Below are 17,925 nucleotides of genomic sequence, written 5' to 3' on the forward strand. Positions count from 1 at the left end.
AAGTGCCCTAATTGTCAAGGTGCCCACAGTGCATCTTCCAAAGACTGTCCACGCATAAAGAAGGAGTTTACTATTCTTAGACAAATGGTGCGAGACAACTCTACCCACAAAGAGGCCGCGGAAAAAGTCCGGCGAAGACGACGACGTCACCGTCGAAGATCTTCGCGAAGAACACAGTCAACTACAAGAAGTAAGTCAACGCATCTGGGAACGGCGCCCACTGCAGGGTACACCGCGGCGAACGCAGACGATGGAAGAGAGAAAGCAAGTAGATCTCTCTCTACTGAAGAGTGGCTGCCACTTACGCGCACGCAACTTGTGGAAGAACCGCATCAGAAGCCGCATTCATCAGAGCAAACTGCGACAACAGAGGAGTAGCGGAACTCTGATAAGCAAGTGATTGCTCTTCTACGATCGATAATTAATGCCATTCGCACGGTGTTAAACAACATGCGTACAACGTAAGCCAGAAGTGCACTTCAAGTACTGGACGCTCCGAGTCCAGTACTGGCGGCTCTTGAGTAGATAATGGCCCACCAGCCACTGTCTTTCAGGGAAGAGTTAAAAAAAAACAATTTTTCAGTGGAATGCAGGGCGACTGAAATCACGCATTGCAGATTTCCGTCGGTTCGTTTCCACCAATCTATTTCCCATCATCGTCATCTGCGAGCCAAATTTATCGAGCGCTATCAGACTCTCCGGATACGAATCATTTATGTCGGCTTGTTATAGTAGAAACAGCAAGGTCCTGCTGTTTATTCGACGTGACCTGACCTACATTCTTTGGTCTGTACCACCTGACAACGATAACCAATATATATGCTTAACAGTGAAGAAAAAGGGTCTTATTGTCACTGTTGTCGGTGCATACCTGTCGCCATCAAGTAGATTTGACCACAGAAGACTAGGACACATCCTATCATCCACTCCTGGCCCATGGGTGATCATCGGAAACTTCAACGCCCACCATACGCTATGGGGGAGCCCGAAGATCAGCGCAAAGGGTAGAAGTCTGATAATGTTTGCTTCAGACAACGAGTTGTGCTTGTTAAATGATGGCAGCCCAACATTTTTACGTGGCCCTGGATACAGCAGTTGCCTTGACTTGGACTTTGTTTCTCGAGGTCTCGTCAGATGTGCCGGATGGTTTGCGGACATAGAAACACATGGGAGCGACCACATTCCCACATATGTCAAGATCAGAGGATTATCACCTTGCAAGGTACGTGAAACTATCCAAAGAGTGGACTGGACCAAGTTTGAATCTCTCATGGAAGAACGCTGTCAAGAGAACACCTCATTTGACTGAGAAGAGGTGATCAAGTCCACAGTGCAAGACACAGTGTGCACCCTCACATGCTTGCTCTTCGAGAGTAACCGAATTTGATGTGGAATTTGAACGACTTCGGGCTCTCCGACGACATGCGGAACAAAGCTACCGACGCACGAAAGCAATCGACGATTTACGAATCGCTAGACGTCTTCAGAAGAAGATACAACGCTGCATAGACAAGCTAGAGTCACAACGTTGGGCAGCCTTCTGCGCGTCGTTAGATCCTCGCAAGCCTTTATCACACTTGTGAAGGACGATAAGAGGGCTCCGGACAGCTCCCATTCAGTGGTCTTCATTCAAGGCTCTAGCCCTCTCTCAACAGAGATCGGAGGTCGACGTGGCAGAATAATTTTGTGCCAACTTATCTGGTCAACTCGCAGATGCCAACATCTCCACGCTCTCACGTGGTGGCATGGCATCACACGATCACCACATGGACCAATTTTTTTCTATTCATGAGCTTAAAGCAGCACTGGCTTTGTGTAGACGAACATCAGCACCCGGGCCTGATGTAATATCATACAGAGCACTGTGTCACCTTGGTGAGTGTGCGAGGAGTGCCCTCTTCGAGATATATACAATGATTCGTGGCGAGAGGGCACCCTCCCAGTTAACTGGAAGACCAGCCGTTTGGTTCCATTACTGAAGCCTGGCAAGTCACCATTGGTGCTCACATCATACCGCCCGATTGCACTGGCTAGTTGCTTGCGCAAAGTGATGGAGAGGATGGTACTTGGACGGCTAGAATGGTTCTTGGAGCATCACAACATCTACCCGGACGCTATGACGGGATTTCGCCGTGGCCGGTCATCAATTGTTAGCGTCATAGACCTAGTCAGCTACGTGCAACACGAAAAAGGCCGTAAGCGTCTCTGCGCTTCTTTATTTCTTGATGTTAAAGGGGCGTACGATAACGTCACACATAAAGCTGTCCTCACCGTTCTCAAGAAGATAGGGGTGGGTGGTCGGATGTTTCAGTGGCTACGCAGCTATCTCTCTGAGCGATCCTTTTTCGTGAGAACCGAGGATGGTGACACTTCGCTACATTACAGCCACCGTGGTGTTCCCCAGGGTGGCATACTTAGCCATGTACTAATCAACCTGACGCTAATAGCTTTCAATGAGCATCTGCCAAGTACTGTCAGATTGTCAATGTACGCGGACGACATCTGCGTTGGGACGTCTGCAGTAACACGTCTACAGCTGCGAGTGTGAATTCAGAGAGCTGCCACTCAAGTTGCTATTTACCTCCGTCAACGAGGTCTGGAAATTTCCTCTGAGAAATGTGCACTTGTGGCATTTACGCGCAAACCAATGCAGAACTACAGCGTTCTGATAAAAAGCGAAAGGATACGTCACCTCCGATCATACAAGTTCCTAGGTGTTATACTTGACATAGACCTCTCATCAAGCTCACGTGTATCATACATGAAAAGGCGATTGACAGGCATCTGTCATTTGTTCAAGTTCTTCGCTGGAAAGAACTGGGGAATGTCCACAACTGCTATGTTGCGACTATACAGAATTCTTTTCCTTAGATTCCTTCGGTGCAGCCTACCTGTGTTAATCAACGCAAGTAAAACAAGCATACGAATGCTTCAAAGTGTCCAGGCTCAAGCACTCCAGATATGTTTAGGCTTGCCCCAAAGTGCGTCAACAGCGGCAACTATCGCCATCACAAGGGACAACCTCATCAAGACCCACATTAATGTGGAAGTGCTGAGGACACATATACGACACCTTGCTCGAACTCCTCGACATCACCTAGCCTCTCTACGAGTGGTCCGACCATGCACATCTTACTGCAAAACAGTGACCGCACATGGTGAGTCGATCCCAACTTCGTTCTCTCCTGCCGCTAGACCTGTGACTCCGCCATGGTGCCTCGCTCAACCAATGATTAATATTAACATACCTGGCGTCCAGAAAAATGCCAATTTGTCGTCACCGGCTCTTAAACAGCTCACACTACTTCTCTTGTATGAGAAATACCAAGACTCCACACATATATACACTGACGGATCGGTTCAGCCGGACAGCTCTACAGAAGCAGTAGTGATACCAAGTTTGGCCACGACAATTAAATTCAAGACATCTCACGCAACATCAACGGCAGCAGAATTGACAGCACTTCGTGCTGCGTTGCAATTTGTAGTTGATCAACCTACACGCAAGTGGACTATTTTCTGCGACTCGAAGGCGGCACTGCAGTCTCTACTATCAGCCTTACGCCGTGGACCACACGAGCAGCTGGTACTAGAGATAGCAGAGGTTATACACTGACTGAGAAAGGGCACCAAATTACATTTCAGCGGTTGCCCAGTCACTGTGGAATCATCGGCAATGAACGGGCCGATCCAGCTGCCCGCTCAGCCCACACAGAAGATCATAAACTACGACTACCACTTTCTAGGACAGATGCTGCACGAAAGCTCCGCAGGCTTGCTCGCCAGCAAACCCCATCACAGTGGAATCGGCCACACTTCAAGCATGCCCGACTGTACTCGCTTGACCCTACGCTAAGTCTTCAAGTCCCGTCGAGGCTTTGCCGAGCAGACCAGACCCTGTTATGTAGGCTGTGGTTGGGCGTTGCGTTTACCAACGCCTACGCTTTCCGTATTGGGATGGCCGACACCGCAGCCTGTGGCCACTGTGGCAAAGAGGAAACAATCCAACATATTCTTTGTGACTGCCTAGCGTATAGTAAACAACGACTATGCCTTCGCAAGAAACTCAACAAATTAAATGATCAACCTCTGTCGGAGCAGGGAATTCTGCAGTATCGACAGGATGCGACTTCACAGAAGAGGGCCCTGAAAGCGCTACTACACTTTTTGCGATCGACCGCCCTTACTGAACGGTTGAGCTAGGACGCCCTTCCTGTGTGTGTTTTCGTTTTCTTATGAGTGCGCGTGCGTTTTTTTTTTCCTCTATCTACCCCCTCTTTCTTGCCCCTACTTCCCCGCCCCCAGCGCTGGGTAGCGAACCAGATGCCAATATCTGGTTAACCTCCCGGCCTTTGCTTTCTCCCTCTCTCTCTCTCTCTCTCTCTCTCTCTCTCCATTTTGTCGCATTCGTTGCTTCGCTTTTGTGCGGAAGTTGCGACACCGTTTTTGTTACCATCTGATATGCCAGCCGTGGTAGCCAAGGTTTTATATTGTTACTGTCCTAAGCTCGAATATGCGGATTTGAATCTTGGCCATGCTGGTCCCATATCGACCACCGTACATCAAGGTGCTCGTTAAGGACTTAAAAATGGTCAAAATAATTAATAAGCGTCCCTTGTCACCGGGTTCCTCATAATTACTTTGTGCCCTTGGCTGGTCAAACCACTGAACTTAATCTTTAATAGTTTATATTGTTCTCATTTCTCCCTGATCAGATGGGCTTTCCCTTCTGGCGCGTCAGCAGTCACTCGGACCTGGCGGCGCTCCACCACGCTCTCGACCTTGGTCACCTGTGAGCGGCTCCAAACAGAAACCACGAAAGGGGAGAGGGACCACTACGACCACCACATTCCGAAGAGGGAAGCGTCCCGCACTGGGAAACGGATCGAAAACGCGCCTGCGTCTTACATCATGGACAGCCCTCACACCTCATACGGCACGTGCGTCGCACCGTCGGGAACTGTGCCGAGTAGTTTCACCGTTTTAAATTGAGTTCGCATGGGGACACAACCGGCCAGGATGCGAATGTCCTGTCGTGTCTTGATGCAACCGCCCTAGTCCCTATGGGTGTTGCTACTTAGTGTGTGCAAGAAAGGACTGCCTTGCCTCCCGTGATGTTGTGGGTGAGGGAGATGGGTGTGTATTGATTCGGTCACCAGTGACTCGAGGTGACCCCACCGTGCCGACCCGGCTGCCGAAAGTGTACCGAAGACACGTGACAAAGGACCACGTTCCGCTGAGCCACCACCTCAGTGCTGTTTCTTGTGCCAACTACGCCGTGTCGCCATGATTTCGCCCCGTTGATTTGTCATATTAAGTTTCGTTGGTACATTTCTAAAGTGACGCTCTATGGGCTTCGTATTGCTTTGTTTCTCGCTTCAAATGGCTGAGTGCGTGTAACTTAGGCTCTAGTTCCGCGATTCAGTCCCGCAATTAAGTACGAGATGGAATTTTATTACTTTGGTTCAACTAGATACAAGTGTACATGGGTCACAAAACGCAAAAAAAAAAACTTTCGAAAGTTGAGTTAAATAGGAAAGTGCCCATTATACTGTTACAGGAGTCTACAGCATTTCAATGCACTGTATGTAGCGTAAGAACTCTCTTGTGGTTAGCCGCGAACAAGTGTGATAAGCTTACAACATCGCATTGACACGGACTTCGTGGCACTACTACTGCTTGATTCCTGTATTGCAGCTGCCTCATTACTATAGTTCAGTGAACTACAATCATGTATATGTGTTTGTGCTTACATTATTGTGACATTGAACTAGCAGCTTCTTCGGCCACGATATCAAACATGCCCCGATTAGCTTATAAAATTTCGTTTGATCGTCTTTGCCAGCACGCAGTAATATTGCGCGTACTGTGTCATTAGAACACCCGGCCCGACGCGTCTTCTTGCAACGCGCAGACATTTCACAGTCGTGATCAGTATGGGGGAGAACGCGCTATCTGCCGACTTATTTCTTATAATTTCAATGCTATTTCAAGTTTTTATGATTGTACTTCACATAACGGACTTACGTTTTGTGTGCGTTGGTGGGTTTGTCGACATGAATTGGAAGGCCATCCAGCTTTTTTTTTTATTTGGAGCCTCGCAACTCCTGAAATAGGTATCTCTTGTTCTTATATCGTCAAGTGGAAGTTAAGAAACAAGCAGCTTGACCGGCTAGTGATTTCGGAAGGATAAATCAGTCATCAAGGGCGTTGAGGACCATAGCCTTCGTGGCTATGGACGCTTTGTGGCTTGTCAGGACACGATGACTGTATGTTTAGTCGACACGAGGTTGACAGCCACTTTCTGAAAGTTTCAAGTGTAAATTTATAGATGCGAAGCAGCTCTTTGAATCGCGTGTAACGCCGTACGTACGCGCGTCCGTACGAACACGCCGCAACGCGTTCCCGTCGCCGCAGGTGCTCAAGCGGTGCCAAATAGGTCACCCCGCAGCTGCGCGTTGACGTCACACTCGCCTCGCACGCTTCTTCCACAGGTTCGCGCTGACGTCATTATCTCTCACCCGCAGCCCGCTCGCCGCAGCGCCTGCAGCTGCCGGCTCTTCCGCCCACTCGCAACACACTTCCCTCTTGCTTCACCCTCTCCACTGCTCGGAACGCTCAGCCGCACGTCGAGAGAGAACACTTTTTCGGCTCGTTTATCTGCGATGACACTAACACGATACCCAACCCTCCTCTCGTGTTTTTGCGTTTCAAACAAACGTACACTAGAGTAAACGGAACACCGAGTTTCGCTTCAGACCGGTCTTCCAGTAGCGGCGTCGAAGCCCGTTTAAACCAGGTCAACGCCGTGCGTACCGCTGCTGCTTCACATTCCATCAGGGTCCCCTTCGAAGAGATGGTCTACAATTTTTAGTACGAATGAACAAGCTTCGATTCATTTTTCCAGACTTGTTAAGGCCGCTTCCCAAACGTAAGCTGCTGACATTGCTTCGTTTATTTAGCGATTAACTTGAGCGCTCTGCTCCGAGCAGTAGGGCTTCCACATTCGTTTGTACGTGCATTCTTGCGCGTGATTGGTACAGTCAAGGAAGAAACAACACAGCGACTCACACTGTCAAGCACAATGCACCTGCAATTGGTTACGTAGCTCACCACGTCAGGTGTATGGGCGCGCGCCAACACGAGTTTCACGAGAGCTGGCTGGTATTCGTATGAATTAACGGAAGGCTGGGCTGGCAGCGGGGGAGCTATTCAAACTGCATGTCTAAGCTAAATAGTACAGGCGAAAAAAGGGTAGGAATCTTTGCTGATCGCAGTGAATTTGGACGTCCACGTAGTATCTATAATGCGCCTTTAATTTTTTGGCGCACATTTCGTAGCATGATATGTTCTTTTATTAATCTATCGCATACCTGTCCTTCGTTCTGACAGATGTTATCCGCAAATTCAATACAACTTCAGGACTATCTAGATTCGAGCTTTCGTGAATCTGTAGCGAAATAGGTGAACTCTCTGGCCGTGTTTCAGAAGTTCAAATGTCTAAAGCGTATCGAAGTCAGTGGTCGAAACGTCCTACTTAAACGTAGGACGTTTCGCATATTACTTTAACAAAAAAACTTTCAAGAAATGCTTGGGCCCTCTAATTTGGTTGGGCATACTACTGAAGCCTCTAGATACACAAATTCGCAAGACCTGCAAGTCGTGTGCTTCGCATTTTCCTTAGGATCTCGTTACTTGTTCGTTTCCATGGTGGCCGACGCTGTATATAAACCAACACAGAAGCTGGTTTCACATTACTGATTTTAGTGTTACTAGCCACTCGTCTGCGAAGTGATTGCCTTTACTCAACAGCTCGAAGCCAAAGATGCGCTTGTCCGAGGAGACGAGAGAATGAAATATAGATCACGTGACTGTAGACTTCAAGTGCTGCTATCCTGGTAACCAAGAGAACCAATAAAAGCCAGACATTTCGGTCCGACTCAATTATTTTGTGTCATCCGCGCGGCACGCACTTGGCGGTGCTGCATGCACGCTGTAAAGAATAAGTAAATGCAGCAATATTCCGAAATTCCATTGCATTCCTTATATGGGTCCCTTATATCTATATATTATCTGATTCTGAGAAAAACAAAATGCAGTGTGCGCAAGACCCACGAAACACTGAGATGGTGCAGACTAAAGGATACCATGGATGTATAATACATGACCTGTGTATGTGCTTCTGAGTACTGCATAAAACTGCTTCAGATTTCATGCGTAGTGACACACCTACAGTAAATGCTTGGGCATTTTGTACATGGCAGATACAACGCGAAAGAGGGAGCATAAGGAAAAGGAGGAGCTGTTGTTAGTGTCCTCCTTTTCCGTGTGCTCCTTCTTTCTCACTGTTTTTGTATGTGCATTAATATATATATATATATATATATATATATATATATATATATATATATATATATATATATATATATATATATATATGTGTGTGTGTGTGTGTGTGTGTGCTTCATATGAATAAACATTAAAAAAACGAGAAACAAACGATTTCAAACACCTGTCGAGCGCGAGACTTTCCACTGCGGACCACTGGCACTGGTGTGCTAAATCGGATCACCTGTTCCAGCCTTCGTCGCACCAAGGTAAGCGAGTGGCTGGAATCACCGCATAGCTCTGGCGCGGTCCAGTGCCGCAGACATATGTCGATAGGGGCACGGAGAAAGTGAGACACGCGCATCCTTTTTCCTTCTGGTCCAGCCATTCCACGATGACGTGCGCATTGGGATGGGGGGCAGTGGATAAGAAATCATCATCAGCCTTGATGTTGACAAGAAATCATCAAGGCGCTCGAAGAATAACAAGACTTCTCCTTGCGCGAGCGCGTGCTCAATATGCTACACGTGGAGTGTTACGCCAAGCGACGACGACAGCACAGGACAGCCCGGCCCCTTCAAGTACACTTCTCAGACGGTCTATCACAACTCCAGCGTCTAGCAAGTCAAACCTTTATGTGACCCTCTCTCTCTCTCTCTCTCCTCTTTTTCTATTTCCTGTTTGACAAGTGTCCCCTCAACGTTTTGCAAGCGCTTATGTCTAGTTGGTGAGTACCGTAGAAAACTGCGTGGTTGCGGCGTTGACTCCAGTCCTTTTCTCGAGCGGCCTCTGCACGGCGTCTTCGCTTTCCGCATTTTGTCAGTGCCCGGGAGGGCGCAAATAAAGGTTCATCCTACGATTGTCAAAAACACATGTGTATGACATTTTTGCAAAGCAAGGATTATTCCGGACAGTACAATATTTCAATGTTTCATCTCTTCCAAAAAGGATTTTGTTTTACGACAACAAAATTCAAGGAAGCCTTCGTAGAAAATGTTCTTTGATATTCGTATTGAAATGCGGTTACAATGGACTCATCTGCTTTCCTTCGGCAAGCAAAGGTGTGTAGCTTAGTGGTAAAGACATCTACCTTCGGAGTACAGGTACCCAGGTTCGAATCCAGCACCATTGGAATGAATTTTTGTATACTAAATTTTTTCGTGATGTCCAGGTACACTTGTTTTCTGCAAGCAGAGTTAAAAGTACATACGTGTTTAGCAGCGTAAATTGTTTGTTGGTCAAATCTCCTGGATTACAAGGATAGCCTACTGAGCTAAGAGTCCCCATGCGTTTTTTGCGTTTTTTTTAACTGGTCCTCTCTTTTGCCCTGTTTTATTACGTGCATATCGTACCTACTCGCCCAAGCATCCACTTCAGATGTCGACAATAGTGCGGTCCAAGCTTATTACCGTTAATAAGGTTCAAAATTTGTCTGACGTCACACCTTGCAGCGACCAACTACGCTCATAACAAGGACGATTCCGAGCGGCATCTTCCCCTGGGAGGTTGGCTTCACCCCAATGTATGTCGAAAAATGGTCAAAAAAGTTGAAGCCATTATCACCGCTGATAAGGCCCAACTTTTCTTTGACGTCACAAATTGCAGCGACCGACCAACTACGCTCATATACGCTCATAACAAAGGCGATTGCGAGCGGCAGCTTCCCCTGGAAGGTTCGCTTCAACCCAATGTATGTCGAAAAGTGGTCAAAAAAGTTGAAGCCTTTATCAGCGCTGATAAGGCCCAACTTTTGTCTGACGTCACACCTTGCAGCGACTGACCAACTACGCTCATAACAAAGGCGACTACGAGCGGCAGCTTCCCCTGGGAGGTTCGCTTCACCCCAATGTATGTCGAAAAGTGTTCAAAAAAGTTGAAGCCTTTATCACCGCTGATAAGGCCCAACTTTTGTCTGACGTCACAAATTGCAGCAACCGACCAACTACGCTCATAACAAAGGCGATTGCGAGCGGCAGCTTCCCCTGGGAGGTTCGCTTCAACCCAATGTATGTCGAAAAGTGGTCAAAAAAGTTGAAGCCTTTATCACCGCTGATAAGGCCCAACTTTTGTCTGACGTCACAAATTGCAGGGACCGACCAACTACGCTCATAACAAAGGCGATTGCGAGCGGCAGCTTCCCCTGGGAGGTTCGCTTCAACCCAATGTATGTCGAAAAGTGGTCAAAAAAGTTGAAGCCTTTATCACCGCTGATAAGGCCCAACTTTTGTCTGACGTCACACCATGCAGCGACTGACCAACTACGCTCATAACAAAAGTGACTACGAGCGGCAGCTTCCCCTGGCAGGTTCGCTTCACCCCAATGTATGTCGAAAAGTGGTCAAAAAAGTTGAAGCCTTTATCACCGTTGATAAGGTCCAACTTTTCTCTGACGTCACAAATTGCAGCGACCGACCAACTACGCTCATATACGCTCATAACAAAGGCGATTGTGAGCGGCAGCTTCCCCTGGGAGGTTCGCTTCACCCCAATGTATGTCAAAAAGTGGTCAAAAAAGTTGAAGCCTTTATCACCGCTGATAAGGCCCAACTTTTGTCTGACGTCACAAATTGCAGCGACCGACCAACTACGCTCATAACAAAGGCGATTGCGAGCGGCAGCTTCCCCTGGGAGGTTCGCTTCAACCCAATGTATGTCGAAAAGTGGTCAAAAAAGTTGAAGCCTTTATCACCGCTGATAAGGCCCAACTTTCGTCTGACGTCACACCTTGCAGCGACCGACCAACTACGCTCATAATAAAGGCGATTACGAGCGGCAGCTTCTCCTGGGAGGTTCGCTTCACCCCAATGTATGTCGAAAAGCGGTCAAAAAAGTTGAAGCCTTTATCAACGCTGATAAGGCTCAACTTTTGTCTGACGTCATACCTCGTAGCAACTCCAGTTCCATACCTGAAAAGCGTCTGATGAAGAAAGTGCAAGAGAGCGAGTTGCTACGATGGCGAGAACACGTGGTGCTGCAAATCCACCCTGGATTTGAAATACAAGCGAATACACGTGATTGGTCAGAGCAATATAACATGACCTCGGCTCCGGCAATCACACTCTAGTGAACAGAACACGTCACTTGACACTTAAAGATATATCACGTGATGTCGCAAATCCACCCTCGATTTGAAATACGTGGGGATACACTTGATTGGTGAAAGCAATATCACGTGACCTCGGCTCCGGCATTGAGATTTAAGTGGACGGAAAACGTCACTTGACTTCTAGAGAGATCACGTGGTGTCGCGAATCGACCCTCGTTTTGAAATACGCGCGAATACACTTGATCGGTGAGAGCAATACGCGTGAGCTCGACGCCAGCTGTATGTCAGTTAATGTGTCACGTCACGTAACGTCTAGGGAGATCACGTGGTGTCGTAAATTTACAAGTACGGTCAGGTGTCATCGCGTGCATCCAAATGCGCGCAATGACACATCACCGTTACAAAGAATTATTAAAAAAATATTCAATTAGTGCGGGAATACCGTTTCGAACCTACAACCATTCGCTCCACAGCGCGGTGCGTTTAACCGCTCGGCCATCACCCACACACACCCAAGCGTGTTTACGTCAGGCTATTTATATACATAATTTATTGTTAGTGAAACGCTCCTCTCGGAGGTAATTTAGTCTCTTGAAAGAAATCCCACGAGATGGCGCAAAGAGTCCATGGGTAGACGAAGTTTTATAGCGGCTTTAATGGGGCGCACTTTCCCCAACTCGCGCTCGCATTATTCATGCCTCCTCCAACATGTTATGTCGCACCGCATACATGAATATAATTACCGCCACACGTCGACATTTTTTTCGTTAATTACGGTTCATTTAGGTGTCGACCGAAAACAGAAGCTAGGCTTGCGATTGAGAAGACAGTACAAGAAGTGTTCGATTGCGCCATCGTGTTTTACTCGTGGAATTGAAGCTCAAGCGTGCACCTATATATAGTTTGTACAGCGAAAGCTGTTATGAGATTACAACGTGGGCCATTTTTGGCACCGTATAGTTGTCCGCCACGGCCGCCGCCGTTGTCCGTCATCGCTATTGCTCGAAATAAAAAAAAGTTGGAAAATAATTAGAATTTCTTTTCTCTTTGGAAAAAAAAAAACCACGAGTCTAGGTAGACTGGGGTTCGAACCTGTATTCTTTCCATCGTAATCCAGCATTCTACCACAAAGCCATGTCGGTACTGAAGCGAGAGTACAACTAGGTTTATACATTTTCTGAATTTCGAAACAATAATTTAACGAAGCGCCCATATCAAGTGACTTGATTTTTAAATGTGCTATAATTGTCGGTACAACCCACAGATATGCTTCCCATAAATTTACTTTTGCAGGCGTTGTCATATCACTCAGTGAATATGACACTTGTCTACTGCACGCAAGGACCTGCATTCAAACTCCAACTCGCAAAGAAGAGATACTTCGTTTTATTTTTTGTTTATTCACTAACCTACTGTTCACGTGACCTGCGTGAAGCTCACAACTACTGACTGCTACGACGAGGACGTGACAGAGATAGCAAGCTTCACAGTAAGGGGCTATCTAAAGGTATTGTTGATTTTCTTGCTGCACCCTAGTGGACTTAAGAAAGAAGTCAGAAAAAATCTGCGGGTCTTGTTAGCGATTATAAGGCTCAACGTTTTTACGACGACACATCTGGCAAGCAGAAATCCACCATACCTATGAGCTTCCATTTCCGACAAAATATCACCTGTACTATAGCGATTGGCGACTGTATGACGGCTTAGCATTATGATTTTAATAAAGGACTCATACAATTGTTCGGGTTTTATGTGCCGAAAGCTCAATATGATTACGGAGCAGGCCGTGGTGGAGGGCTCCCAAAATTTAGACTCGTGCCACACCTTCCTGCTTAGCTTCCAGCGCATTCTTCCGGACGAGAGCAGAGAGAATGCAATTGCAGCGTGCGACAAATATTTTTAACTCGGGTCGTACTAGACGAATTCTAAAAATGTTTGCGGTTGTGAATTCGTGAGGCAATAAGCTTCTTTATTGAATCTACTCCGTGGATACTTGAAAAAATGCTGAAGGGCCCCTTTAAAGGGGCAGTGCCACCAAAATTGATGCTTGCGTGTTATTTGCTACAAGCGCTTCAGAAAGGACGATAGACGCACCAACACTGATGTATTCTCTCTGAATAATTAAGTATCCCTTCATTCATGTGAACAAAGTTTCGTTTCGGTTTCTGGGCGCCCAGCAGTTTTACCAACCCCCTTTTGAAAATAACCCTACCTCATGGTAAAAATTACCCTACGTTACCAACACAACTTTCATATTTCCCTACATTTTGCCTTACGCCCTAAAATAGCGTAACGTAACATTAAAGTTTAGGTATATACTTCACATTTCAACGTGCAGACGTGCGGTGGCGCTGAATTCAGTTGGTTTCAAAGTTGGTTTCGAATAGAGGCTAAGATTAAAGACAAAGGATAGAACTAAAAAGCGTTCTGACATTTGTTAGGAAACAACGTTGGCTTAAAGCAACTACGAATCTCATCAGCAAGTATACAACAAGCTGTGTAAGCAAATGGTAACAAAGAACGCTATGTGAAACGTCATATAGGCGGAAAATACATATTGCATAGCATCGACTAAAAAAAAAAAAAGCGGCTCTGAGTAAATACCTCGTGTTTGCTAGGGCACTAGCCTATACATGAAGCCTAAGGCTTTAGGGCCAACATAATAAATGTAAACAGACCAGCAAGAAGTACAACAAAAAATATTAACATTGCTTAAATGTTGAAATAAATTTGGTTTCAGATCACTAATGGAGGACGGGAGGAAGTGCGCAGACATAAAAAAGAGCAGAAAAAGTAAGGTTCATCTGCGATAAATTGCACAAACGTGGGCTGTGCATTTAGTACGCCTGAAGTCTGAAGCACGCAAAGTAATGCGTCGCATTTAATAATACAAAACGAAATAGCTTTCCTGGTAGTTCTGTATTCTAAATACGCACCCACGCTATGAACGCGACTCTCTCTGACCACTGAGCTAAACACTAGTGCTTGCAAAACGCATCTAAGCCATATGAATACATTAGGAGCTTAGAAAAAATACTGGTACTGTTAGCCCCCCCCCCCCCCCCTTCCGCTCTGCGTTCACTGTCATAACAGCCCTCGCAGGACTGAATTTCATGACGGCGACCCGCTAGCTTAGGTAAGCTTGAAACCCTTGGCCTGTAGGGGAACACGGAATGCTACTACTTTTTTATATTCTTCAGATTTAGCCACAAGTGGTATACTGTCAAACCCTAACGTTTACGGACCACAATAGCACGCGCCAAACTGCTTTTTTTAATGCCTTGTCACACTCAGATGAGATTGGTTGTAGGTGCATTTTGCCGAAAATAAAAGCAATTAAGGCTATTATAAGCCTGGTACTGATTCTATAGGCGTGATGTTTAACGTCAGATTTCCTTCGACTGCTTTTTGGCATCTGTCTTGGTGAAGCAAGCACATCAACAAAACCTAATTGCAGCTAAGTTTGATATTAGACTAGTTCTAAATCCATTTTCAACCATCGGGGCATAACAGGCAAAAGACATGTGTTTCGCCATGTACTTGATATATTTATTGTGTATTTCGCCTTGTCCAGTAGGTGTTTTCTATTTCACCAATCACGATGTGATCGCAATTTTCGCTCTCGCTCACGCGTTGGGGTATGCTGACATGTAGGCATGCATGTTTGTTCAATAAATTCTCGGTTGGAAGACATTATTTGTCTTTGTTCCCTTTTTTCGGATCTTGTCCATATGCGCTGGTTGTTGATGAAAAAAAAAACATTATATATAAAGGCTTCTTATACCGGGAGGCTCCTTTTACTTACCTTGTGACGTCGACGTCGGAGCAATAATTGAGAACTTCAAGCAGGTTTCGTGACCGGAGAGGATGTGAATAAAACGATGTGACTCTTCTTGGCGACAGGGGGTTGGATCACGGGCCCTCGCGGTCCGAAAGCAAGTGCAACTAAATAACCGAGCAACGCACTCACACTTGCATAACACGTATTTATTTGAAGCATACGAATGCGAGAGGCAGGCCGCCACGTATGGCTCCCATCTCGCCATCATACGCGACTGGCAAATTAATGTCATGTAGCCTCAGTGCCATCCCATTTTATTATTGCGCTTCACCCATGTATGCTTCGTCAGTAATGCTGCTGCCGCAGTAGTGTTTGCCTATCTAAAACGCCTATGTCGACAATATCTAGTTGTAGCTTGCACCTTATTCGTTGTACATCGAATAGCCGTTACATTGACCTTCCAGAAACAACAAAGCTTTTTACCTGGTGCTGATCCTTGGGTTTCCTGTCAGCTGGTTCCACGGTCCCATTCAGCTCGAGCTGTATTGCCGAATGCAACGTCCTGTCTCTGTGGGTTCATTTTTGAAGATGAACACTCCAAGAGATGCCAAGCAGCTTGCTCAGCAGCAAAACAAATGGCCTTTATTGATCATGATAGATTTTTGTACTGATGAGGACAGATTACACAAAGCTAAAATGAACAGCCAATACCGACGTTGAAGGAGGAGGGACATATTCTTTATTAACAAAACAGAGATTTTTGCCGAGTTCTAATATACCACTGGCATGCTACTCTGCATAAGTATGAGGAACGGGATTAGAATATTCCATAAAAACTGAAGAAAAGAATGAAAAAAGAAAGAATATAAACTAACTTGATAAATGCAGGTATACGATGAATGCAGGTATACTCGGGCTGTAATAACGCGGCCTGTAATATGTAAAAACAACGCTCTCCTATTGCGCGATAATTGGTATACATATAGTGTATACATTGTGAAATGTCTACGTCAGCCAATCTTTTCCTCCTCGCATCCGCCTACACTTTGTGACAGTGGAGTCAGACAAGAGGTTAAAACTAGCTAACTCAAAGACATATAGTCATGTCTATTTCTGAAGACATATTCAGCCTGTTCCTAAGCAGCGTAATGATAACGAACGCAGCAGGCAAAATAAATGACAACGCAGATCACTACGCCCAACAAGTATAACCAGGACGTCCAAAAAACGTACAGCAGGCCAATTATGTTCTATAGTAGAAAATTATGCAGCCTGCGATTAGCATAATGATCCCCGCAATTACACGCAGGTCAATCTTAGTGGGCCAAAAATGGCCTTGAATGAGGAGCTTTTGGATTGTCATCCTTGAAAGAACTAACAAGGGCATGACTCCAGCATTTGCGACTGTTTTCACTTCGGACGTACTTGGAGACCCGTCGGTAACGTACATTGGCGTGGACATTTCATAATGTTACGAGTAACTTGTTTAATGATCTATTCACAGCGCACAGAACTCGACGAGCAAGATGGCGCCCGACCAGCATCCAACGAAAACTGACTTCGTCCTCCTCTTTCACGCAGCCGTGTTTAGCGGCTGTTTTGTATCATAACCCCCGGCGGTAGAAGCAGCGTCCCGGTGCTAAATTTACGCAGGTGATGTCGAAGGGGGGTAATAGGGCTTTAGCCGAGCCACGTGAACGGTGTCGCTCGGAGCTGACGATGACTTTGTTGGATCGGTTGGAACAATCTCGTACGTGACGTCTGTCACTTGGCGAACGATACGGAATGGTCCAGTGTAGGGCGACAACAGTTTTTCAGACAAACCCACACGCCGAGTAGGTGACCAGAGGAGCACGAGAGAACCCGGAGAAAAGTGCACGTCCCTATGGTGAGAATTGTAGAGCCGTTGTTGGCGCGCCTGTGAAGCCTGTAGACGATTACGGGCGACTTGGCGCGCGTGGTCGGCGCGGGCAATGGCTTCCCCAGCATATTCAGTGGCCGCAGGTAGTAACGTGTCTAAAGGTAAAGTTGTGTCCCGGCCATATAGTAGATAGAAGGGCGAATATCCGGCAGTGTTGCGACGAGATGAAATGTAGGCGAACGTCACATACGGCAAATGAATGTCCCAATCCTGGTGGTCGGGCGCCACGTATTTGGCAAGCATATCGGTTAGGGTCCTGTTAAGGCGCTCCGTGAGGCCATTTGACTGGGGATGGTACGAAGTAGTAAATTTGTGCTTGGTATGGCAAGACCTCAGGGTTTCATGAACGACAGCTGATAAGAACGTGCGGCCACGGTCGGTGAGAAGTTGACGGGGAGCCCCGTGCACTAATATTATGCCGTACAGCAGAAAGTCCGCAACGTCGGTAGCGCAGCTGGTCGGGAGTGCTCGTGTGATTGCGTACCGCGTCGCGTAGTCCGTGGCAACAGCAATCCATTTATTTCCGGCTGTGGAGAGTGGAAAAGGGCCCAACAGGTCGAGACCAACTCGAAAGAAAGGCTTGTTGGGAACGTCGATTGGCTGAAGGTAGCCGGCTGGGAGGGCAGACGGCGTTTTCCGACGCTGAAAGGGCTCACAAGCGGCGACATAGCGGCGAACAGAGCGGGCAAGTCCAGGCCAAAAAAACCGACGTCGTACCCGATCGTACGTGCGAGAAACGCCCAAATGGCCTGTCATGGGAGCGTCATGAAGTTGATGCAGGACAGTCAGTGGTTCCACTCCATCACGTTCTTGGGGTGCCGACATCGAGCGAATGGTGTCATCGGACCT

The 17,925-nt window shown here is 46.8% G+C and overlaps 1 protein-coding gene across 2 annotated transcripts in view; it reads left to right on the top strand.

The window, feature by feature from the left end:
- The window catches only part of eya (eya transcriptional coactivator and phosphatase 2), a 130,357-nt gene extending 122,418 nt beyond the window's left edge, over positions 1 to 7,939 (top strand). For both annotated transcript variants that reach the window (XM_075873030.1, XM_037415363.2), the window contains exon 14: positions 4,716 to 7,939. In XM_075873030.1, the coding sequence (XP_075729145.1) occupies positions 4,716 to 4,796 (81 nt within the window). In that variant the 3' untranslated portion in view covers positions 4,797 to 7,939. The remainder of the gene's footprint in view (positions 1 to 4,715) is intronic.
- Positions 7,940 to 17,925: the final 9,986 nt, after the last annotated feature.

This window comes from Rhipicephalus microplus, chromosome 9, assembly GCF_043290135.1.
Source record: "Rhipicephalus microplus isolate Deutch F79 chromosome 9, USDA_Rmic, whole genome shotgun sequence".
Taxonomy (NCBI): domain Eukaryota; kingdom Metazoa; phylum Arthropoda; class Arachnida; order Ixodida; family Ixodidae; genus Rhipicephalus; species Rhipicephalus microplus.